Genomic DNA, 18,968 nt, shown 5'->3' on the forward strand with positions numbered 1-18,968 from the left:
AATCTGATAAATTGATTGGAGGTCCAAGATGTTCAGTCCTCCAATGAGATTCTAATCAAAGAGATGTTGTTTGACGTTCATCAGAAGATCTTGACAATGGACCTCTTCCATGAACCAGTCGATCATGTGTTTCCTGATGGTTGATTCTGGATTGATCATCGGTACAAATCATGTGGTCTTGATCCTCCTCCATTACATAACTCGTCGACAATTCTTTCCCAACATCGGGGGGAACTACTGCAGTATAAAGCCTGAAGAAGACCCTCAAACTGTTTCAGTCCACATCAGACCTAGACATAAACTGTAGAGCCGAAGAAGCCACTAGAGCATTTGAGGTGTCTTTTAGTATTCCCAAGTTTTAATTTATTTTTAGCACTCGCCTTTTCCAGTTCCTAGGTTTAGTGATTGAGTTCTATCGTGTTTCTAGCCGAATTAAAGTCTCCTTCAGTTTTCTCTGATAGTCAAAGACTCCATTAAGTAATTAGTGATTTCTTCAGTTTCTAAGAATAATTAGTTGACAATAATATGCTGGTCATTAATGTCTCTTGTTGAAATCCAAGTCTCAATCTTTTCTTTAAATACCCCTGAATCCAATCTTTTCAACATATGGGATTGAACTATTGAACAAAACAAAAGTTCTCAGTGGCCATACCTGAGTTGAAGCATTACCCTTCCCCTCTCCTAGATGTCTTCTCTTCATTATCTCTCCCTTCTCATGTTTTTGGTGGGTCCTTTGTCCTTTACCTCACATAATTTCTTTCGCTTATCTTCTCTAACTATGAGCTATCAGTTTCGTTTTCTCTTTTTGAATTGACCCATCATCAGTCCTCTTTGTACCCCTAAATAAGAACATGATCTATTTCAGATCTCTGCCTGCTCCAGTGCCACCTAAAACAATTCCAATAACTATTATGTATCAAAGCTATTCCCAAATCACCTCTAATCAGATCATTCCTTACTTCATCTTTCCTACTTTTTCCCCACATATGAATCTCAGCATCCCCATCTCAGTTATACTGAGTTTATCCATATAATGCTTCTTAACTACCCACATTCTGCACCTTACATCAGACTCAGTTGTATGACAGTTCCCTAAAATTTTCATAATATTTGGTTTACAGTATAGGCACATTACAATGTAAAACTACTAGAACCATGACACATATACCTCAGTGGACCTCATTAACCTAACTTAAACAAAACTTGAACTAGTTAAGCCGAATAAAATAAACCAAATTTAAAAAACAAGCCCATCTTCTTGTCATGCTGGAATTCTGCATTATTCACGTAGTGTAATTAAATAAATAGGGGTTGTTCAATGTGCCACTACTTGAAAGAGGCAAGGCCCAAGCAGAATTATTAAGGGTCTCAGGGACAGAATATGTACCATCAGGCAAACCAAAGATGGAGGGAGTCCATCCCACCATTCCATGATCTTGCTTTTTTCTGAGAATGATTTGCTGGCAGTCAGATAAACAATGGATGACTGCCAGCAAGATTTGCCATGTCATGTTCAACAATGCAGCAATAAATGTCCCTAACATGGATGACCTGACCTAGTATGCCAACCAGGAATAATTTGGCCTTACGTGTTAGATGCTACAAAATCCACAAGTATTACAACCCAGAAAACCTAAAACCACTGTAGCAATGAATGAAGCCCTCAAACAACCATGCAATTAAAATAATTTTTAACATTACCTTTTATTCGGTAACTTAAGTTCTGTTTATCATAATGCAGTCATATGTTAAGATAGTGGTACCGTACAAACTGCCGACAACCAGACCAGAATGACTCAGTGGGTCTTCTCTATCTAAACCAGTGGCTAGCCATGCACATACTGGCATCAAACAAACATTCGAATTTACCAAATTAACTAGGCAACAAATTACAGGGTACAGATCTAAAGGGGGGGGGGGGAACACCATGTGTGTTGGGAGGTAAGCTTCTATAAGTAGTTTTTCAATTTAAATTTGTACTTTACTAAATAACTTCAAATGAACTTTGATGATGGTTTCTGGTAAAGAATGAATGTATCAACTAGGTAACTTTTTCTTTATTCATCATTCCACATAACAACCTTACAGATAGTAGTGAGTGAAACAGAAAAGGTAAAAAACTCAGGTGTACAGAACTAAAGTACAACCTAATCATACAAAAAGTAGAAAATTATATCGTAAGGAACAAATTCGGATGACACTAAACCAAATTTCCTTAATGCCTTCTAAAAGAGAATGAAGCAGAAGACTTAATCAAATGTTGAAGCCATTCTCAACAACTGATGAATAGGCAACAAATAGATCAACTGTCTCCTATAAACCAGTCTTTTCATGCACTAGTGCTACATAGAAACTTCCACACATTGCTATGTTGTGGTTCTTGAAGCGGCTTGTTTTTAAGTACGTTCAAAATTTTAAATGTAATAAACGAGTAACTATAATTAAACTCGAAATAGGAAATGACTTACCCAACATAAAGCCGGTCTTTAGCAACATCAAAGTAGAAATTTGATAGGTCTACAATGGCAAACCGTTGTATGATCTTAAACAGAAAGAAAGAAAAAAATGTTGATTCAACCATCAGACAAAAAAGTGTCAGTAACTAATCGGAGAAAGCAGAAAATAATAAAAGCTAAGCAAAATTTCAGCCAATCATAAGAAGTTGAAAGCCAATAACATATAAACATAGAATTGGATTTATTTTAGTGAAACAAGTCTCAGGTTAGGTATCAAATTTAAGTTCCATTACCCCCCCACCCAAAAAAAAAAAAAAGCAAAACAAAGGGAAAAACAAAAATCAATCTTGCCCAATTTGTCTTTGCTGATGATTAATTGATCTTCTCCAAGGCCTCACCCTCTTCAATTTCTTGCCCACTCCTAGCTCCAGCTGTCTGAATCCTTCTCCATTCTCCAAGTATTGAGAAGTTCCATCTTTTCCTTGGAGTTCTGGACTCAGTTAAGGCAGCCTTCCTTCATCTCACAGGATTTACTCTGTCTGCCTTCTGGTTGTCTAACTTGGCAGGAGGCTCACTTCTTAACATTGCACCCCATGCTTGATCTCATCCATAAGAGGCTTCAGCTTTGGAAAGGTACACCCCTCTTTCGCGGGAGGACTGTTCTCATCAAATCAATCTTCCAACCCTCTTATCTATATCGGTGTGCTATCTTCTCCCTTCCTAAGACCAACATTAAAACCATGGAAGGCCTATTCAGTGCTTTTCAATGGAAATGTAAGGAACCCTCTAGGTTCCTTTAAAACCATCAGCTGGTCTTCCATTTGCCTTCCCAAAGCTGAATGTGGTCTTGGCATCCGGATCTGTGACTACAATATTGTGTGCATATTAAAGCTTCTCTGGAAAATTTCTTCTATGCAGCACTAAATCTGGACCAAATGGGCCAATTCTCACCTGCTCAAGAATGACTCCTTCTGGACTATCACTATGCAAGCTGACCCTTCTTGGGTCTACAGAAAGCTTCTCCTTTTTTGGCCTCTTGCCCTCTATCACCTTTTGCATCCTTCAATATTCATTATAACACTATAGGACATGTGGTCTACTATTCTCATATCCCAAAATATCCCCCTCCTTCTCCACCTTCATCTCCCCTGGGACTTGGTCCCTCTCCATCCCCTCCCCTGGAGATCACACCCAAGTCTAGGCGTCCTTTCCCCCACACACCCTTTGTAGGAGAGGGGGGGGGGGACCTCATCCTCTCAAGACAAAATTACCTAGCAGACCTCCCTAATGGAGCCTTCAACTCCTACTCAGCCTGGAATTAGCCCATTTGAATAACCCTTCCTTGGCACTCCTTGGTTCAGTTCAAAGGTCATATCGCCTCCATGCTTTTACAGTTTGGAAAACCCTCAACTTCTTCCTCCCCACACACTCTTTCCTCATCCATCATCATATCCCAAATGATCCTAACGACATCCTTTGTTGGAATGATGCTGAAGATGTTCATCATCTTTTCTTCTTCTGATCCCTCTCCAGCATCCATTAACTATACCTCTATCCTAGGGTTAGTCACAATCTCCTTGTCTTAGAGCCTGTAATAGGAGTGAACGAAGTGAATGCAGCGGCAGTTCACTGTCCAAGTCGGGCTGTCCATGGATACCTCCCTATACGCATCCAGGATTTTGCTCAAGAATGGTTGTGGATCTTGAGATCCTTCCCTGGTAGCACTACATGTGATTAGACTGACAGAATGATTTTTGGGTTACTGGTTTGCATATTAATTAAAAATTTTCAGAGTTTCTGAATGGATGAGTGTTGCAATCATGGAGTCTCTTTTTCTAGCCCACTGTTCTTTTCCTTTTCCCTTCTGATCTATGCTAGTCGAGTGTGGTCATTGTCTTTCTCTACATCATCTTCTTATTCCAAGTCTGGCTGCTGCTATTGATCTCTTGTTCTCTTCATTTTTCCATTGATATGTTACTTCCAACTGTTATCTAATTTCTCCTGTAGTTGGTTTCTACCTCCTGATTGCTAAATTTAACATCTATGATCTAATCAAGTCATTCCAGATCTGTCAGTTGGATCTATGATCTTGCCGGTCTTAGTCTCATCCTGGATTTTCTGCCTTTAGTACCAGGCAGGGCCTTATTTCAGTGTTCCATGGGCTTAGAGGAAGTGTAGCAGGAACCAATTGATGAATGTGGCAGAAGGGATAACTTGATTAGGGCCTTTCAAGAAGAATACAATTTAAAGTACTATCTAAGTTCTATATAGCAACAAAAATTCAGGATATTATATAGAGGTAACCAGATGGGGAAATGCAGTATCAGATTCGACTCAATCAATAAGTCTCCAAGGTTCAAAGTCAGACGTTCCCATTCAGTTCCCTCATTGTTATTTTTAGTAACTCATGCTGCACCAAGCTGACCTGCAAAACAAGTCTTCCTTGGATATAAACAATTTCCTCCAGTCATTTTCTGATTTCATTTTGCAAATTCATTAGATACATCATCATTTACATTACTCCTCTCTCCATCTTTAGTACTTTGGTTACATCATTCCTCATGTTGCTGCTCAAAAATGCCTTCTTTTTGCTAAGAACGCATCCAAAATGTACATGAAATTACATTTTAGTGAAAAAAATGCAGTATACTGTACCTCTATTAACAAGCTATCTAATTAGTCATCACCTAACATTATAGGGAGAATTGTTGATCTTTTGCATCCATTATGCAATTGAAACATTCTTTAAACCAGGTTAGGAAATCATATTTCTTTCTTAATAATTCAAAGCTGAAGCTAAAGTCAAATTGCTAAATAGTAATCAAAGAAACATATTACCTGGAAAATCTTGTAGAACTGATAGTTTTCGTAGCACTCTCTGATGTTTGTTACAACATTTTCAAGCTGGAAGAGAGCGTGCTGGTCGATTTTAGGAAGATCACTATATGGAACAGTGTTATCTGCCTACAAATGAAAATGAAAAATATACTAGTAATCAGGAATTATTGAAAGAAATATAGAAAACACTAATATCTGCAATCTCTGCCAGTGTCTTTTAAACAGCAAGCCAAAACCCAAATTACTTGTTTGGAAGGCCACCAGAACTGTATTAAAAAAAAAAAAAAAAAGAGAGAGAAGAAGAAGAAGGCTGAGAAACAAGTAACATACTTTCCAATCATGCAGATTTGCCAACAGATATCGCAATGTGCCACGGAGCTTCCTATATATATCAGACATTTGACGGAGGACTTGAGGCCCAATTAGTACATCACCAGAATAATCTACACTTGAAACCCAAAGCCGCAGTACATCTGCTCCATAAGCAGGTGTTTCCTGCCAAGAAACAAAACCAAGATGAATTATATGAGATCGGTACAAGTGTACACAATCTGAAAGCACGAGAGTGCCAGACCTTGGTGTTTTTTCCTCCTTCAATGACAACATTTGGATCCACTACATTACCCACAGACTTGCTCATCTTTAAGCCCTTCTCATCTAACACAAATCCATGTGTTACGACACAAGCATATGGAGCTTTTCCTGTAAATATTGAATAACTTCACATTATTAGACTTATCTGGATGTCACAGTCAGTGTCAGGGAATGTCAGCATCTGTGGGCAAAAAACCTCAGGAAAATGGAAAGATAGAAGAACTAGAATAAGCTAGCTATCCCAAACAAACAGGCACAATGACTTCTGTAAAAGCAAAGCCTCCACTGTCGATGCAGGGTCCATGGTCTCTGACTATCCAAAAGGTGTAAACAACAAGAAACACAGAGTATCTTTTTCAAATGTTACCTGGCCTCAATCCTTGGATACTCAACTATTGATTCTTTCATTTCCAGAACAGATGTTAACATCACATAAATAAAATTTAGCCAATTAATAATCAATGAAATTACTTGTTCTAAGCATTTTTTTTTTGGATGATTAAATAATTCTTTACCAAAGATAATAAATAAAAAAATACAAGAGCACAAAGGACGAAGCCCAGAAAAAACGAGAAAGAGGCCTCAACTAACAAGCAGCCTAAGAGGCATTGAGCCTAACAACTACCTAAAAGCAACAATTAAAACAAGCTAATTACACAAGCATAAGTGGCCAAAAGCCAAACTAAAAGACATCAAGTCAAGCAGCTATTTAAAGGCAACAATAATAGCAAACTAGTTACACATAGCCATACAATCAGACTAGAAAATAACCATGGAAGTGGACCAAAGGGCTCCAGCTAAACCGATGAAATCTCCCTCGATTGGAGCTATGAGAATCTTCCCAGTAACAATGCACATGGCCCTACGAAGCAGCACTACAGATGCAAGGGAAGGTAACATCACAAGATTGAGATAAAGAACGAAGAGAATAGATTAGACTCCAAACTAATTGGAGAGTTCAAAAACAATAGCCCTCATGGCTTTCCCCCAAAGCCATAGAAGCCATCATTGGCTAGAACCCTTGACAAATTGAAGTGAGCCAGAAATAGGAAGGGAAGAGAAGAAGAACGAAGAGAACATATTAGATTTCCAAACTAATCGGAGAGTTCAAAAATGACAGCATTTTTTGTTGCACCAGAAACATATAAATGCAGGCTGATCTGCCAGGCACTGAATATATCAGAGCATATTACTATTTACTAAGATTTAAGGTTAAAACTTGTCTTGTTAATGGAAAAGTTAGAAGTAGAAATACTTCTTCTATTGTGTAAAGCTTGCCTTGCGTGATATGAACTTGTATGCATTATATAAAGCAGGATATAGATTACTATGTATGTATTCCTTCATCTTCTGGATTACTACCAACTCTGGAGCTCAGAAAAAGTAGGTTATCAAAATCCCTAGTTATTTATTCACTTACCTCATCAATTTTCATCAAAATGAACTCAATGCATTATAACTTTCCGGTATGTGATAGGGCAGGGTGGTCTCCCAGTGAGCAGGCAGGGGAAGACATAGATGGCACCAATCTAATCTCTGATTCCATTTTTGTACCTCTGACAGCTATCCTCCCCCCCCCCCCACGGGTGGTCCCCAGGGATAGCAAATCCAAAGCAAAATGATTACACAAAGTGACTAGTCTGATTATGGCATTTCATGTAGTCAACAAGAATTCCAACATTTACTCTTCAGCTTGGCTTCCTGGTATAAGTGGTGGAAGTTGTGGTCAAACAAAATCATAGTCTTGTATATGCCAAGTAAAGTAATATTCCAGCAACAAAGAAAGATGAAAGAGAGCATATACAGCAAGAAGAAGAATTTAATCAAGACATCCTGCAACACAAGGTCAGCTTCCAAATGTCTGAAAATAGCAAAATTTTCTGTCTCCATATGTTTTTCCTTGGTGTATAATAATTTAACTAGAATGACTTTGCATTTTATACAAAGATATGATCAGAAAATTTTCAAGATGTAATTTTTCTATGTTGTGGCCCCTATATGTTTCTCAAATATAATACCGCCTTACATCCAAGAGGCCCAATTGGAAGTCTTTTTATGTCGACCATTTCATTTAACTTAACACCAATGAAAAATTTATCTTACTTCACAACTAGCCAAATTGGGGGGGAGGGAATCATATAAATGATACTGAGGTTCCTTTTGCACTGCTGCACACTTGCTCCCTCGTTTCCAAGGCAGTCATTAACTTTTTCCATTCCATATGTATTAAGCATTCAACATTGGATAAAGATCCAAGATAAATGTTAGAGGAAAGGATAAGTAAGATTGACCACAAACATGCTGAGCAATACTAATTAGCAAATTTTTTTTTTCCTTTCCCCTTACCTCTTGTACCAATACTTGTCAACAAAGAACTTTGGAACCATCCTCGATGTTGATCTGTACCTTCAAGGTACAAATCTGCAGGGCAATTAAGGCCATCCCTTCTCTCCAACACAGCAGCCCAAGAAGAGCCTAAAACAGATATAACAAAAATTCAGGTGATGGTACATAGCAACATAATGCAACTTTTAATTCATCATACCGTACCACAACAAAAATACATGTTTTTTGCATTCTAACTTAATGGTTTTGTAATTCACCTAAAAAAAACTCAGCAGTTTTCTATGTAATGACAGCCTCATGAAAGCTATAATGATTGACAACTATAATAAACCAATCCCAATTAATGTTTATATTACCTCATGGAAGAAATGGGGAAAAAATGATGAGGACCCTATAACCTCAAAAGGAAAAAAGTTTTACATCAGAAAGGAGAAATATCAGAAATTAAAGCCTCAGAATGGAAATTTTGGGACCATCTTTAAGAGGTTAAAATGGGAAAACAATCCATAAGCATGTCAAAAAAAAAAAAAACCCAAACAATATGTATGCCAAGTAACTGAATATTTTCATTAGATGGAAGCAAGTACCTGAGTCAAACCAAACATCCATTGTATCAACTCCTTTCTGATAACTTGATGCCTTTTCACGGTAATTTTCTGGGAGTAGATCTTCTACCGACATGTACCACCATGCATCACTTCCCTTTTGGGATATTACAGCTGTGAAGAAATAAAAAGATCAAAGTTAATGATAAAATTCTGGATTCATGTTCTAATGACATCATACTCCACAACAACTTCAAAGTAGGACATTTTAACAACCACAAATCAATGGTGAAGAATAAGTACAACATGGGATGATATGAATTTAACCAGCATGTCATATGGAACTCTAGCCCTATAAAAGAAAAAAAAAGAGTTATAGCCCATAGACACCAATATGACCATCTAAACTTGCACATTACAAATTATATAAAGTAAATATGGATATTGTTTGACCATAGCACTTTTTAAGAAATTATATAAAATAAATATTGATATTATTTGACCATAGTACTTTTCAAGAAATAAACCATGGTACTTTACAACAGCCGCAGAATTGAAAGCAATAAAACCACATTTCACTATGGTTACCGAACTATAATGTCTCACAACATGCCATATGGAAGTAAACTAATGGCAACTATCGCATTTGTAATTCTTCAGAACCAAAGCAGAGGACACGACTAAAAGCTACAAAGGTGCCATCTTGAAATCTTATAATTTTTTTTTGGATGAATAAATAATAATATTAAAAGACGAAAAGGAAACAAGAAACAAGGTCTTTAAGTTTAAGCAAGAAGACTAAAAGAAGAAGTGAGACCCCAGGAGACAACAATAAGCCTGTTCCTTGGGGTATCATCAACATGGGGATGGGGGAAACAAGGTCCTTGAAATCTTATAATTATTGCACTTGAACCCTTCATTTGAGCTTGCCAGTGTTTTTGATATGGGGCCCTTTATCACATGCATAACTGTTATGGTGCAGGAGAGGCAAGGTGGTGTCCAAGCACCTTGTTGCCTGTGCACATGTTGATGCAGTTGCCTTAGAAATTAATCCCATATGGAGGACTATGCGAAGCTTGGAGGCCCAAAAGGCAATGAACTAATAATAATAATTCAATGGGCTGAAATTAACATTCAGATAATTATATTACAGGTTGGGCCTTTGTTATCTTGGGTTTCATTGTAATGACACAAATATACAGGATTTGAAGTAAGTCAGAGTATAATACTTGACAACAAGGTACCATGCTGTCTGACAAAGTTCTGTTTTGAGTTTAGTCATTTTCTTATGGTTTTAGTGTGGTTAGGCATCCTTTTCTGAGTCAATTTAAGAATCATCGAAGGTCTTTACAGATGCAATACACCCCCATCAATTAGAAATTGGTTGAGTAAAGAATTTTGGTGTTGATGAGCTGTGCAGATAGGAATGGTATCCCAAACCAAATTTCTTCTCTTTTTTCTTTTTCACCCTAAAAAGATTGGTCACATCTTTTTTCCTCCCCTTCCATTGGTCTGATCTCCCTTGACAACACAGATGCTTTCACAGATCCAACAACAAATTTTATCATAGAGCCTGCCTGCATATAAAATCTATTTATCTGATTCACCCCAGAAAAAAAAGGATCTATTATCTGGATTTTCAGATTGAATTTTTTTGCATCACAATTGAACCTAGCGATGTACACCAACAAACTCAAGACCACAATTCTCAAATCCTACAATATTCTCAGCAAATGGTACAATCTCCTTGCTACCAACCTATCCCTTTTACATATTTCCCTTTTTGACCTGGAATTTTTAGAGAAGTAGCAACCTTTGGGCTATTCATACAGTACAAGGTGGAACCTAAAGCCAGCAGGTCAGCAAAACAGACCCCCCCCCCAAGTTCTAGTTTCTGCCAGCTGTAGCATTAAAAGAATATTTCCTTGTTATTCTAGGAGTATGGACTGTTGATTCTGTAGGATCAGTAGGCCTCTCAACTTTCAGCTTTGAGTTCATCAAATTCCTTCAAGAGAAATCCTTTCTATGCGAGCCTTTCCCCTTGCTGCCACTGTTTCAAAATCAAAATTAGTTCAGTTGAATAGACCGATTCTTCACCCGACTCTTTGTCCAGATTCCAGAACACTATAATTGTCAAGTTTTTTCAGATCGGAGGATCGATTCTTGGGTCTCTTGGACTGATCTCACAGATCCAGATCTTACTTTGATCAGAATCAACAAAGATTGCTGAATTTCATATTTTGAAAGCCTGCTGACTTGGTGGCTGTTCCAGCACCTTGCTTTGACTAAAGACCGAAGACAACCTTCACACCCCACAGATACTAATTTTTATCCCCTTTTTGGTATTTCCTATAATATTCATTCCTACTTCCTCATTTCCATTCTGTATTTTAATTTACTTCCAAGTCAGTGCCTAAACAATAAATTCTAATTCATTTTGTTTGATATTCTTATTAGCCCCAGATTGCCAACCCCCCCCCCCCAAAAAAAAAGAAAAAAAAGAAAGAAACCTTCAATTTGCTTGCTGCTTTACCGGTAATTCTCTTAAGTCTCCTATTACTACAGCTGGTCCATAGTGAATCGAACAGGCTTTTTAAAATCTGGAATCACATTGTAACCCACAAAAGGCAGTCATAAACTAGTGAAGTACAGGACCCAATTGAAAAGAAGAGGGGGAGGGGAGCTGGACTGTGGAAATTGATATTAAATTTTGTGGCAATTAAAAGCAGTCTCCAGGTTAAACAATTTCTTACACTTTATATGACTGATGGTTTCTTCATTCATCAGATATTCCTTTGAATCCACATGATAAAAAACTGGAATGGGAACTCCCCATATCCTTTGACGTGAAATACACCAATCAGAGCGGCTAGAAGTCATTGCTGAAATTCTGTTTTGAGCCTGCACAACAATCATATGGTTCAACAAAGATATCAATATCAACAAACAACATAGGGAGGACCCAAAATATGCATTAACAAATACTTAAGTTCCCCATTATGGCAAGTTTTGTCAAACAAAAACAATAAATAAAAAATAAAGCATCATTAAACCCGAAAGCTGTTGACAAAGAAAATTGTATCTATGCCTCATGTCATTCTACGGCCTGAAGGGAGAAATTTCATGCCTTTAGAAATCCACACTACAATACTAGTTCAAAAAGCCGCAGGCTTATAAAAAAATCTCACGTGTCTACTGAAATTGCTATGAGTGCCACTCTTATTTTATAAGACGTACCAACTGCTGTGGACTTTTGTATGGTTAAATGTCAGCTGAAGCCAAAAATAACCAAATCACTTAACTCACCACCCTATGCACAAGCAATGCTGATGCAGGTTCATAGGCAGTTAATAGGGAAAGTTAAATGTAGGCCGTGGTGTTTGGAACAAAAAAGGAGGACCATATTCTGACAATTAAGGTTGTCAAGGGACCCAATCTATCTTCACAATCAGTTCATTGAATTAAAGAAAACTATTATATCCTGCCTGCTTTACTACAGCTATCTTCAGGAGTTTACAGGAAAAAGTTATACTCAGTACAAAATACGGCTCAAAATGTTCACATCCTGGTAACTTACAAAACATGTAAACAAACCTTACTAATTAAGAGAAAATTATTTAACAAAAACTGTTTCTGTGAAAAAAGATTCTGTTAAAGGCAGGTACAAATATAAACGTTAAAAAAGGTGGGCAAAATATCATCAAATGGTTAAAAGACTACATAAACACCTGCGCAGGTATCCATTTGACTTGAGCAATTGCGTCCATAGCAGCCTGTTTAAACCCTTCAACTGAAGCAAACCATTGCTCAGTTGTCCTAAATATTGTTGGTTTTTTCGTTCTCCAGTCATATGGGTACTTGTGCTCTACATCAGAAAACAAAGGAAATGGGAAGTTTGATTATGAACTTGCAAACCAAATGCTAACTTCATGATGGAAAAAGAAACAAAATTCACATGACCTCAAGGTTTAAAGTATTAACATTGGTATTTTATATCGTATCAGAGAGGTGATTTTGAGAGATGCATTGTACCATGTAAGGGAGATGCAAGATAAGATGCATATGGAAGAAGTAAAAGAACTTTATGGAATTTGAACCCAAACAAAAAAAAAAAAAAAAAAAAAAAAAAAAAAAAAAGAACCTTATGGAATTGCTTAGCATACATGCAACAGACAGTTTTGAAGGGGGGGGGGGGGAAAGGGAAAAAGAGTGAGAGACGGGCATATAACAAAACCTGAAACCTTAAAAAAAGGGCCTTCAGGCTGAAAAAGAGAATCATCAAAGCCGCAGGTAACTACAATAAGTCTGTTCCTGGGGTATCAACAAGGGGCCTATGGGGAAGCAAGTGATGCTTCAAGGTAAAATAAAAAGGATGGCTTCCCAAATCATGTCAATAGAGCAGGAGCCAGCGACCCATCTTCAGAGGCTAGGCTCCATCCAAATGTGAGAAATAGTAGCTCCAAATCTAGATTGTGCCACCTGAGAATTTCCTCACTAATCAGAGGCCTTACTATTATGAGGTCTAATGGAGTCTGATGCTATTTTTCAAATACTTGTGCAATTGATTATGCAAAAAGGATGAGATTTCTTACATGTGCTCACACCCATTTTTTAGGTGTTGTATTGGTACACTGATATACAATACTTATCGGTTATTACAGTAGGATACTTAAAAATCTTGCATGGCCTTTCAAACATGTATTGGAAGTGTTAAACTTACTGTAAGGTTCTTCCATAACAATAGACAACTGTTCATCCAAGTGTTTTACCACAGCATCAGTACCATCAGTGAGGACATCTAATCCACTAAATTGATGAGCGTCTTCGGTAAACCTCCCATCATCATCTACTGGAGAAAGTATAGGCAGCCCATACTTCAGACCAGTTGCGTAATCCTCTTGACCATGACCAGGGGCAGTGTGGACCAGTCCAGTTCCGGATTCAGTTGTTATATAGTCACCCCCAATCACAACAGGACATTCATGATTATCTATTGGATGCAGATACCTGAATCCATGTTTAGAAGCACAGTATCAGAGACAATACTGCATGTTCGTCTAATTGATCACCAAAATGACAACACCACAGTTTTTATTCTAGAAACCTACAAGATTAAAAGCTTGGACAAAAATGAAACAGTTGCAATAGTATTCCAAGGATGGATTCAATTGGGGAAACTCCATCTTTCTATTTCAGTTCTGACCTGCAATTTTCAAGATCAGAACCAGATAGAGTTTTCTTGACAGCAAGTTTCACACCCCATTTTGACTCTAATGCTGGCACAAGATCTGATGCCACAATAAGGAATAGCTTCCCTGCCCGTCGTTCATTCAGAACATTACCAAGCTTCTGTTTTCCATTTCCCAGTGATTCAGGAACATTGCTCATTGGTAATACTTCAACCACAGCATAATGAAGCTTGGCATTCACCGCTACAGCTGGAAAGCAAGAAATAGTATTATTGCATGTTCAACTTCAAGAAGAAAGTTTTATTCATGAAAGGATTAGATCTGCCATATGCGCCAACGAGGATGAATATTATTGAACATCCAAATCAATAAAGTTAGCTAAAGCAAATTTGGAAACAAGAGAGTAAGAGCAAGATTTTCAATACCTTCTGTCTGTAAGAAAAGCCTAGATGTCAACCAAAACATTGAGCAAAGAAAAGTAAGCCGCCAGGGGGGGAAGGGATGGGGACTCAAAACTTTCTAACCGAAACAAGTAATGCTGTGCTCACAAATAGTTTCCACAGGTTAATAGAACATGTTATTTAGACTTAATATGTAGCAACTGTATTGGTCCAATAAAATTAAGCACTGGTGCAGTTTTTTATGTTTTTCCTTATTGTTCTGGTCTGGAGCCTTTGATTGGGATGCTTCCGCTTTAGGAGAAGTCTTAAGTATATGAACAGTGGGATGCATGGTTGTTTAACTCGATAGGAGTCTTCCTCTATCAATATTTAGGTCTTGGAGTCCTAGTTTATTCAAGTATTATAAAGTCAGTCAGTCTCTAATTCAGTTTTCCAACTTAAACTTCGCTGTAAAGAAGCTTTATCTCTGATTCCTACCACCAATACGAATCTACGCCTCCCTAAGTATAAACAAATTATGCCTTTGATTTGTGTGCTTCAGCTTGAGGGGGATGTTGGACTGCTTAACGATGAATTCACTTTTCTAGAGAGTCCCCCTTTCCATCCCATCTTTTCTCTTCTTCTTCTCTTCAGATTTTGTTAATTTTACCTTTTCTCACTTACATTTTAAACCTTCCCACCCTTACCCCAAAAATCAGCCCAACTTTGAATATTTCAAAAGGTCAGATAGAAATGACAAAGTTATGAGGAAATTACATGTACACTCCTTGATTTTGCAAATTATTACATTTACAACGCTGGGAATTTATTCTATTACGTTTAGATCCCTTGTGTTTCAAATTATATATCAAATGCGCTACTACGGTTAGAATAATGGGATTAAGTGATGACTCAGCATCTACCATATTTTTGAAAATCCCAAACTATCCTCTATCCTAGTTAAGGTTAATTAATCAAAATTTCTTGAAATTTTACTCTCATTGGATGTACTATTTTAGAACTGGGTATCTAGGTTCTACTTCTATCCATGGACTCTGTTGCAAGTCCTTTCTGCTGGTTTACAATGTCAGCAAGTTTTCAATCTCAGAGAGGGTTACAGATCAGGAAGAAAATGGAAGATCTTCCAATGTTTGCCAGTTTTCAATATCAGGGAGGGTTACAGATTAAGGAGAAAAGGTGAAGATCTTCCAATGTCGCAAGTCCTTTCTGCTGGTTTATTCAAGGGTGTTTGGGTTTATTTTTCCACAAGAGACTAGTGAAAAGAATGATGGATTTGGTAGTTCCTGCAAAACAAACTGAGGGTTTCAATTAGTTAACCCTATTCAGCATGAGAATGGAAAGAAGAACATGTTCGGGAATAAATTTGTAGCTAGACTTAACTCTGACATCAGTATAAAGTTATAGTTCCCTTCTTAAGGTTTTCCCAGGGTATAAAGCCTGTTTCTGTATTTTATCCCCTGATGTTGACGTGAAAAAGCATGATTGATCCCAAAAATTCCAATTGATTTACTAGTTCTCACTCAAGGATTTTATAGGGTTTTGACAGATAGATTACTTTAATGGTCTTGGTTTCTGCCAATGTCAATAGCTATACTCTTTTAAGGAAATAAGTTGTAAGGAGTTTGATGAATGAAAGCAAGCTGGGAAAGGGGAGTTGCAGGCATCACTATTTTGGCTGAAGAAGAAGAGAAGATCAACAAATAAAAATTAAGAGAAAAAATAGGGCTTTTTCTCACTTATAAGAGGATTCAGCAAGGAAAAATATGTCATTTTCTGTTTATAGTTAACAGTGTTAGGTATAAGGGGATATTTATAATATAATAAATTCCAGGGGTGCAAATGTAATAGTTTGCAAACCCACTGGGTGTATACATAATTTACTCTAAAGAATATTAAATTGCACAGCGCATGGGAATTATATCATATATATACATATTCCTGAAAAGCAGAATCAGCTAAAATTTACAAGAGAACCAATTACCAGCATTTGCTGGGACAGTCCAAGGAGTTGTTGTCCATATAGCCAACCACAAATGTGGGAAAAATTCCTCCAATAAGTTATATGAAGTGGGAGGTGCACTGGCCAATTTAAAAATGGCATATATACTTCTCGAAATGTGCCCCTCAGGATACTGCACCATGCATAAATTGTACATATAAGTAACCAAAATACAAACTAGGAACAAGGTTGCAAGAGATTGTATGAACAATGACATCTAAAGGGGCTGCATGTATTAAAAAAATTATCAAACACATGTTCACAAGACCTTGTATACTGAAATGACAATCACATAAATCTTTAAAAATGCAAGAGCCAGATGTAGAATACATGTTAAAAAGTGCATCTAGATAACCACTTCCATAAACAAAGTCATATGCAAGAAGAAGTCAAGAGTCATAGCTTTTTGGGCACAGCAGCTGACCATTTCCAAACAATTACCAGCATTTCACTGCTCAATGGCAATGAACTTTTCAGTTTAGATTTGTATCAGCGTGTGCTTTCATATCTTCTTCAGATTTTGAGTGGGGCGGGGCAGGAGTTGTCTCACTCACCTAATGAACTTTTCACCATTTAGTCCTTGCAGCTTCTTGTCTCTTTCAAAAAGCTGTTTTCAAAAGGTCTTTCTTTTGCAACCCTCGAGGATAGAAACTAGTCCTCAAGTGACCTCAACCCTATGTAGGATGATGAAGAAAACTAAAATGATGAGTTGTCCTATAAAAGGCTTATGCAGTTGACTAACCAAACTAGAGTACTAAATTTCAGTTAGCACAGACAATTTAAATATAGGCTGCAGCGGTGGTGACAAGGTATGCCCAAGTGATGGCCAGAGACCACAATGCAATGATGCCTGGGTGGGTATCTACACAACTATGAAATGCTATCTCAAAGTGGTATTTGATGTAAAATATACCTGTGGGAGAGTTCTAACTACCATGCTTAGGGGTTCAGCATTATTCTTAATGTTTAAAAACCTGTCCTTAGCTGTTAAATGTAGCGGATTTTTTTAAACCACTGTCCAGCCGTGATGCCTTAAGATACACGGCTGTCTCCTTCCCCTTCTGTTAACTCAGTACTAAAGGACTGCAGGAGATTGATTATACAGTACTGCAAAATATCTATGGACAGGTGAATCAGAGAGCACTGCAAAAAATCTATCTACAGGGTAATCAGACAGGATTGCAAGCAATAGGTTGATAGGGAGTACCTTTGCTGGCTGATGAAAATAGTAGCAGCAGCCAATTCCCTTTTCCTGCAGCTGCTTCCTTATGATGCAGATCTGAAGACCTAATAGGAGGAAATCAAAGAAAGAGCATCCTATCTTGGTTTATTTTAACTCTTCTAATTTCTAACTAAGTTTTTGGTTCTCTTTTGTTCAAGTGTTTTAAGTCTTTTAAGAGTTGGGAAAAATGGACTTATTTGGTGGGGGGGAGGGGGAAGCCTTAGGTCGGGTTACTATGTGGGGCCTTTGATCCCATGGTTTTCATGGTAACAGACCACTTAAATGAACGAATAGCATGGATAATACTGGGCATAGAAGATTCATCGGTTAAGTGTCTTTACTTCACGTTGATATTTTTATAAGCTTCTAAATGAAGTTAGTATAACTATGGAATCATAATAAGCCAATTAGAGTTTGAAAGTGACTGCCTTGTCGCTCTCTGAACACCAGGAGTAAGGCAGCATACATATTACCTTCCCAGACGCCCACAGTGTTCTGAGGCTCATGCACTTGGTTCCCTTCTTTAAATGTGGTTAGTAGAGATTTTACAAGCCTATTCCATCGCAAACCTTTTAGTTCCTAAAAGCAAGCTGCAGCATTATTTCCTATCCAACATTTTGATTTTGAAACATGGCTGCTGCTGCCGCCCTTCCTGTCCATTGGTGAAGAACCTACTAGTGATCAAGACTGGTTGATTTTGATTCAACCAACAACATTGCGAAGTGTAGCCTAGGTGCTAGTTCTTTGATGCTATCCTTCTTCTTCCATTTTCTTCTCCAATAACCAAGTGTTGTTCTGATTTTCTACAACTCAAGTTCTAATCTGAAGTCCACATACTAGTTGGGAGTTATTTTTACTCTCGTAACTCAGGTTGGGGGGAGTCTGGCCGTCAGATCATCCTCAACTTATGACGAATTATTCATCATCTCAAGGAAGACTATCTACCTTCGTTTGAGCTAGATCAAGCTGCTAATCTGTAGCTGATAATTTTAGCTCAACGCCTGCATTTCTAGACTATTACCTTCTATAGGATTATGCCTTGAGCTACTGTATTTATTTGTATAATTCTGTCACATAATCAGAATCAATTGATCCACTTATTTCTAATTATCCGAACTTTAACTGATTCCTTAAGTTATTGATATACCCCTCTCCTAGTCCTAGTGCAACTAAATTCATTCATTTTTCATACCCAACATTGGATCCAACTGGCACTTTCAACACGTTTTCTTAATCTTAAGAACAGGACTCAACTTGAAATTCAGGTCATCTGAACTCTGGATTCCGTCTTGTGTAATTTCTTCTTAATCTCAAACCTGTTCCTCTGGGAAAAGATTCAGTATTGGTAAAATTTTGATTCTTCAATTTCACAGCTACA

General features: G+C 37.5%; 1 protein-coding gene across 2 annotated transcripts in view; it reads right to left on the minus strand.

The window, feature by feature from the left end:
• Positions 1 to 18,968, minus strand: part of OVA2 (tRNA synthetase class I (I, L, M and V) family protein) — a 56,809-nt gene that overhangs the window by 4,603 nt on the left and 33,238 nt on the right. For both annotated transcript variants that reach the window (XM_089158167.1, XM_089158166.1), the window contains exons 10-20: positions 16,351 to 16,501; positions 13,983 to 14,217; positions 13,500 to 13,786; positions 12,508 to 12,644; positions 11,533 to 11,680; positions 8,822 to 8,953; positions 8,235 to 8,363; positions 5,869 to 5,996; positions 5,625 to 5,789; positions 5,295 to 5,420; positions 2,469 to 2,542 (exon numbers count right to left, since the gene is read on the minus strand). In XM_089158167.1, coding sequence (XP_089014293.1) covers positions 2,469 to 2,542; positions 5,295 to 5,420; positions 5,625 to 5,789; positions 5,869 to 5,996; positions 8,235 to 8,363; positions 8,822 to 8,953; positions 11,533 to 11,680; positions 12,508 to 12,644; positions 13,500 to 13,786; positions 13,983 to 14,217; positions 16,351 to 16,501 — 1,712 coding nt within the window. The remainder of the gene's footprint in view (positions 1 to 2,468; positions 2,543 to 5,294; positions 5,421 to 5,624; positions 5,790 to 5,868; positions 5,997 to 8,234; positions 8,364 to 8,821; positions 8,954 to 11,532; positions 11,681 to 12,507; positions 12,645 to 13,499; positions 13,787 to 13,982; positions 14,218 to 16,350; positions 16,502 to 18,968) is intronic.

The sequence above is a fragment of the Hakea prostrata genome, chromosome 6, assembly GCF_041222555.1.
Source record: "Hakea prostrata isolate BN-2017 chromosome 6, UWA_Hpros_2, whole genome shotgun sequence".
NCBI lineage: Eukaryota > Viridiplantae > Streptophyta > Magnoliopsida > Proteales > Proteaceae > Hakea > Hakea prostrata.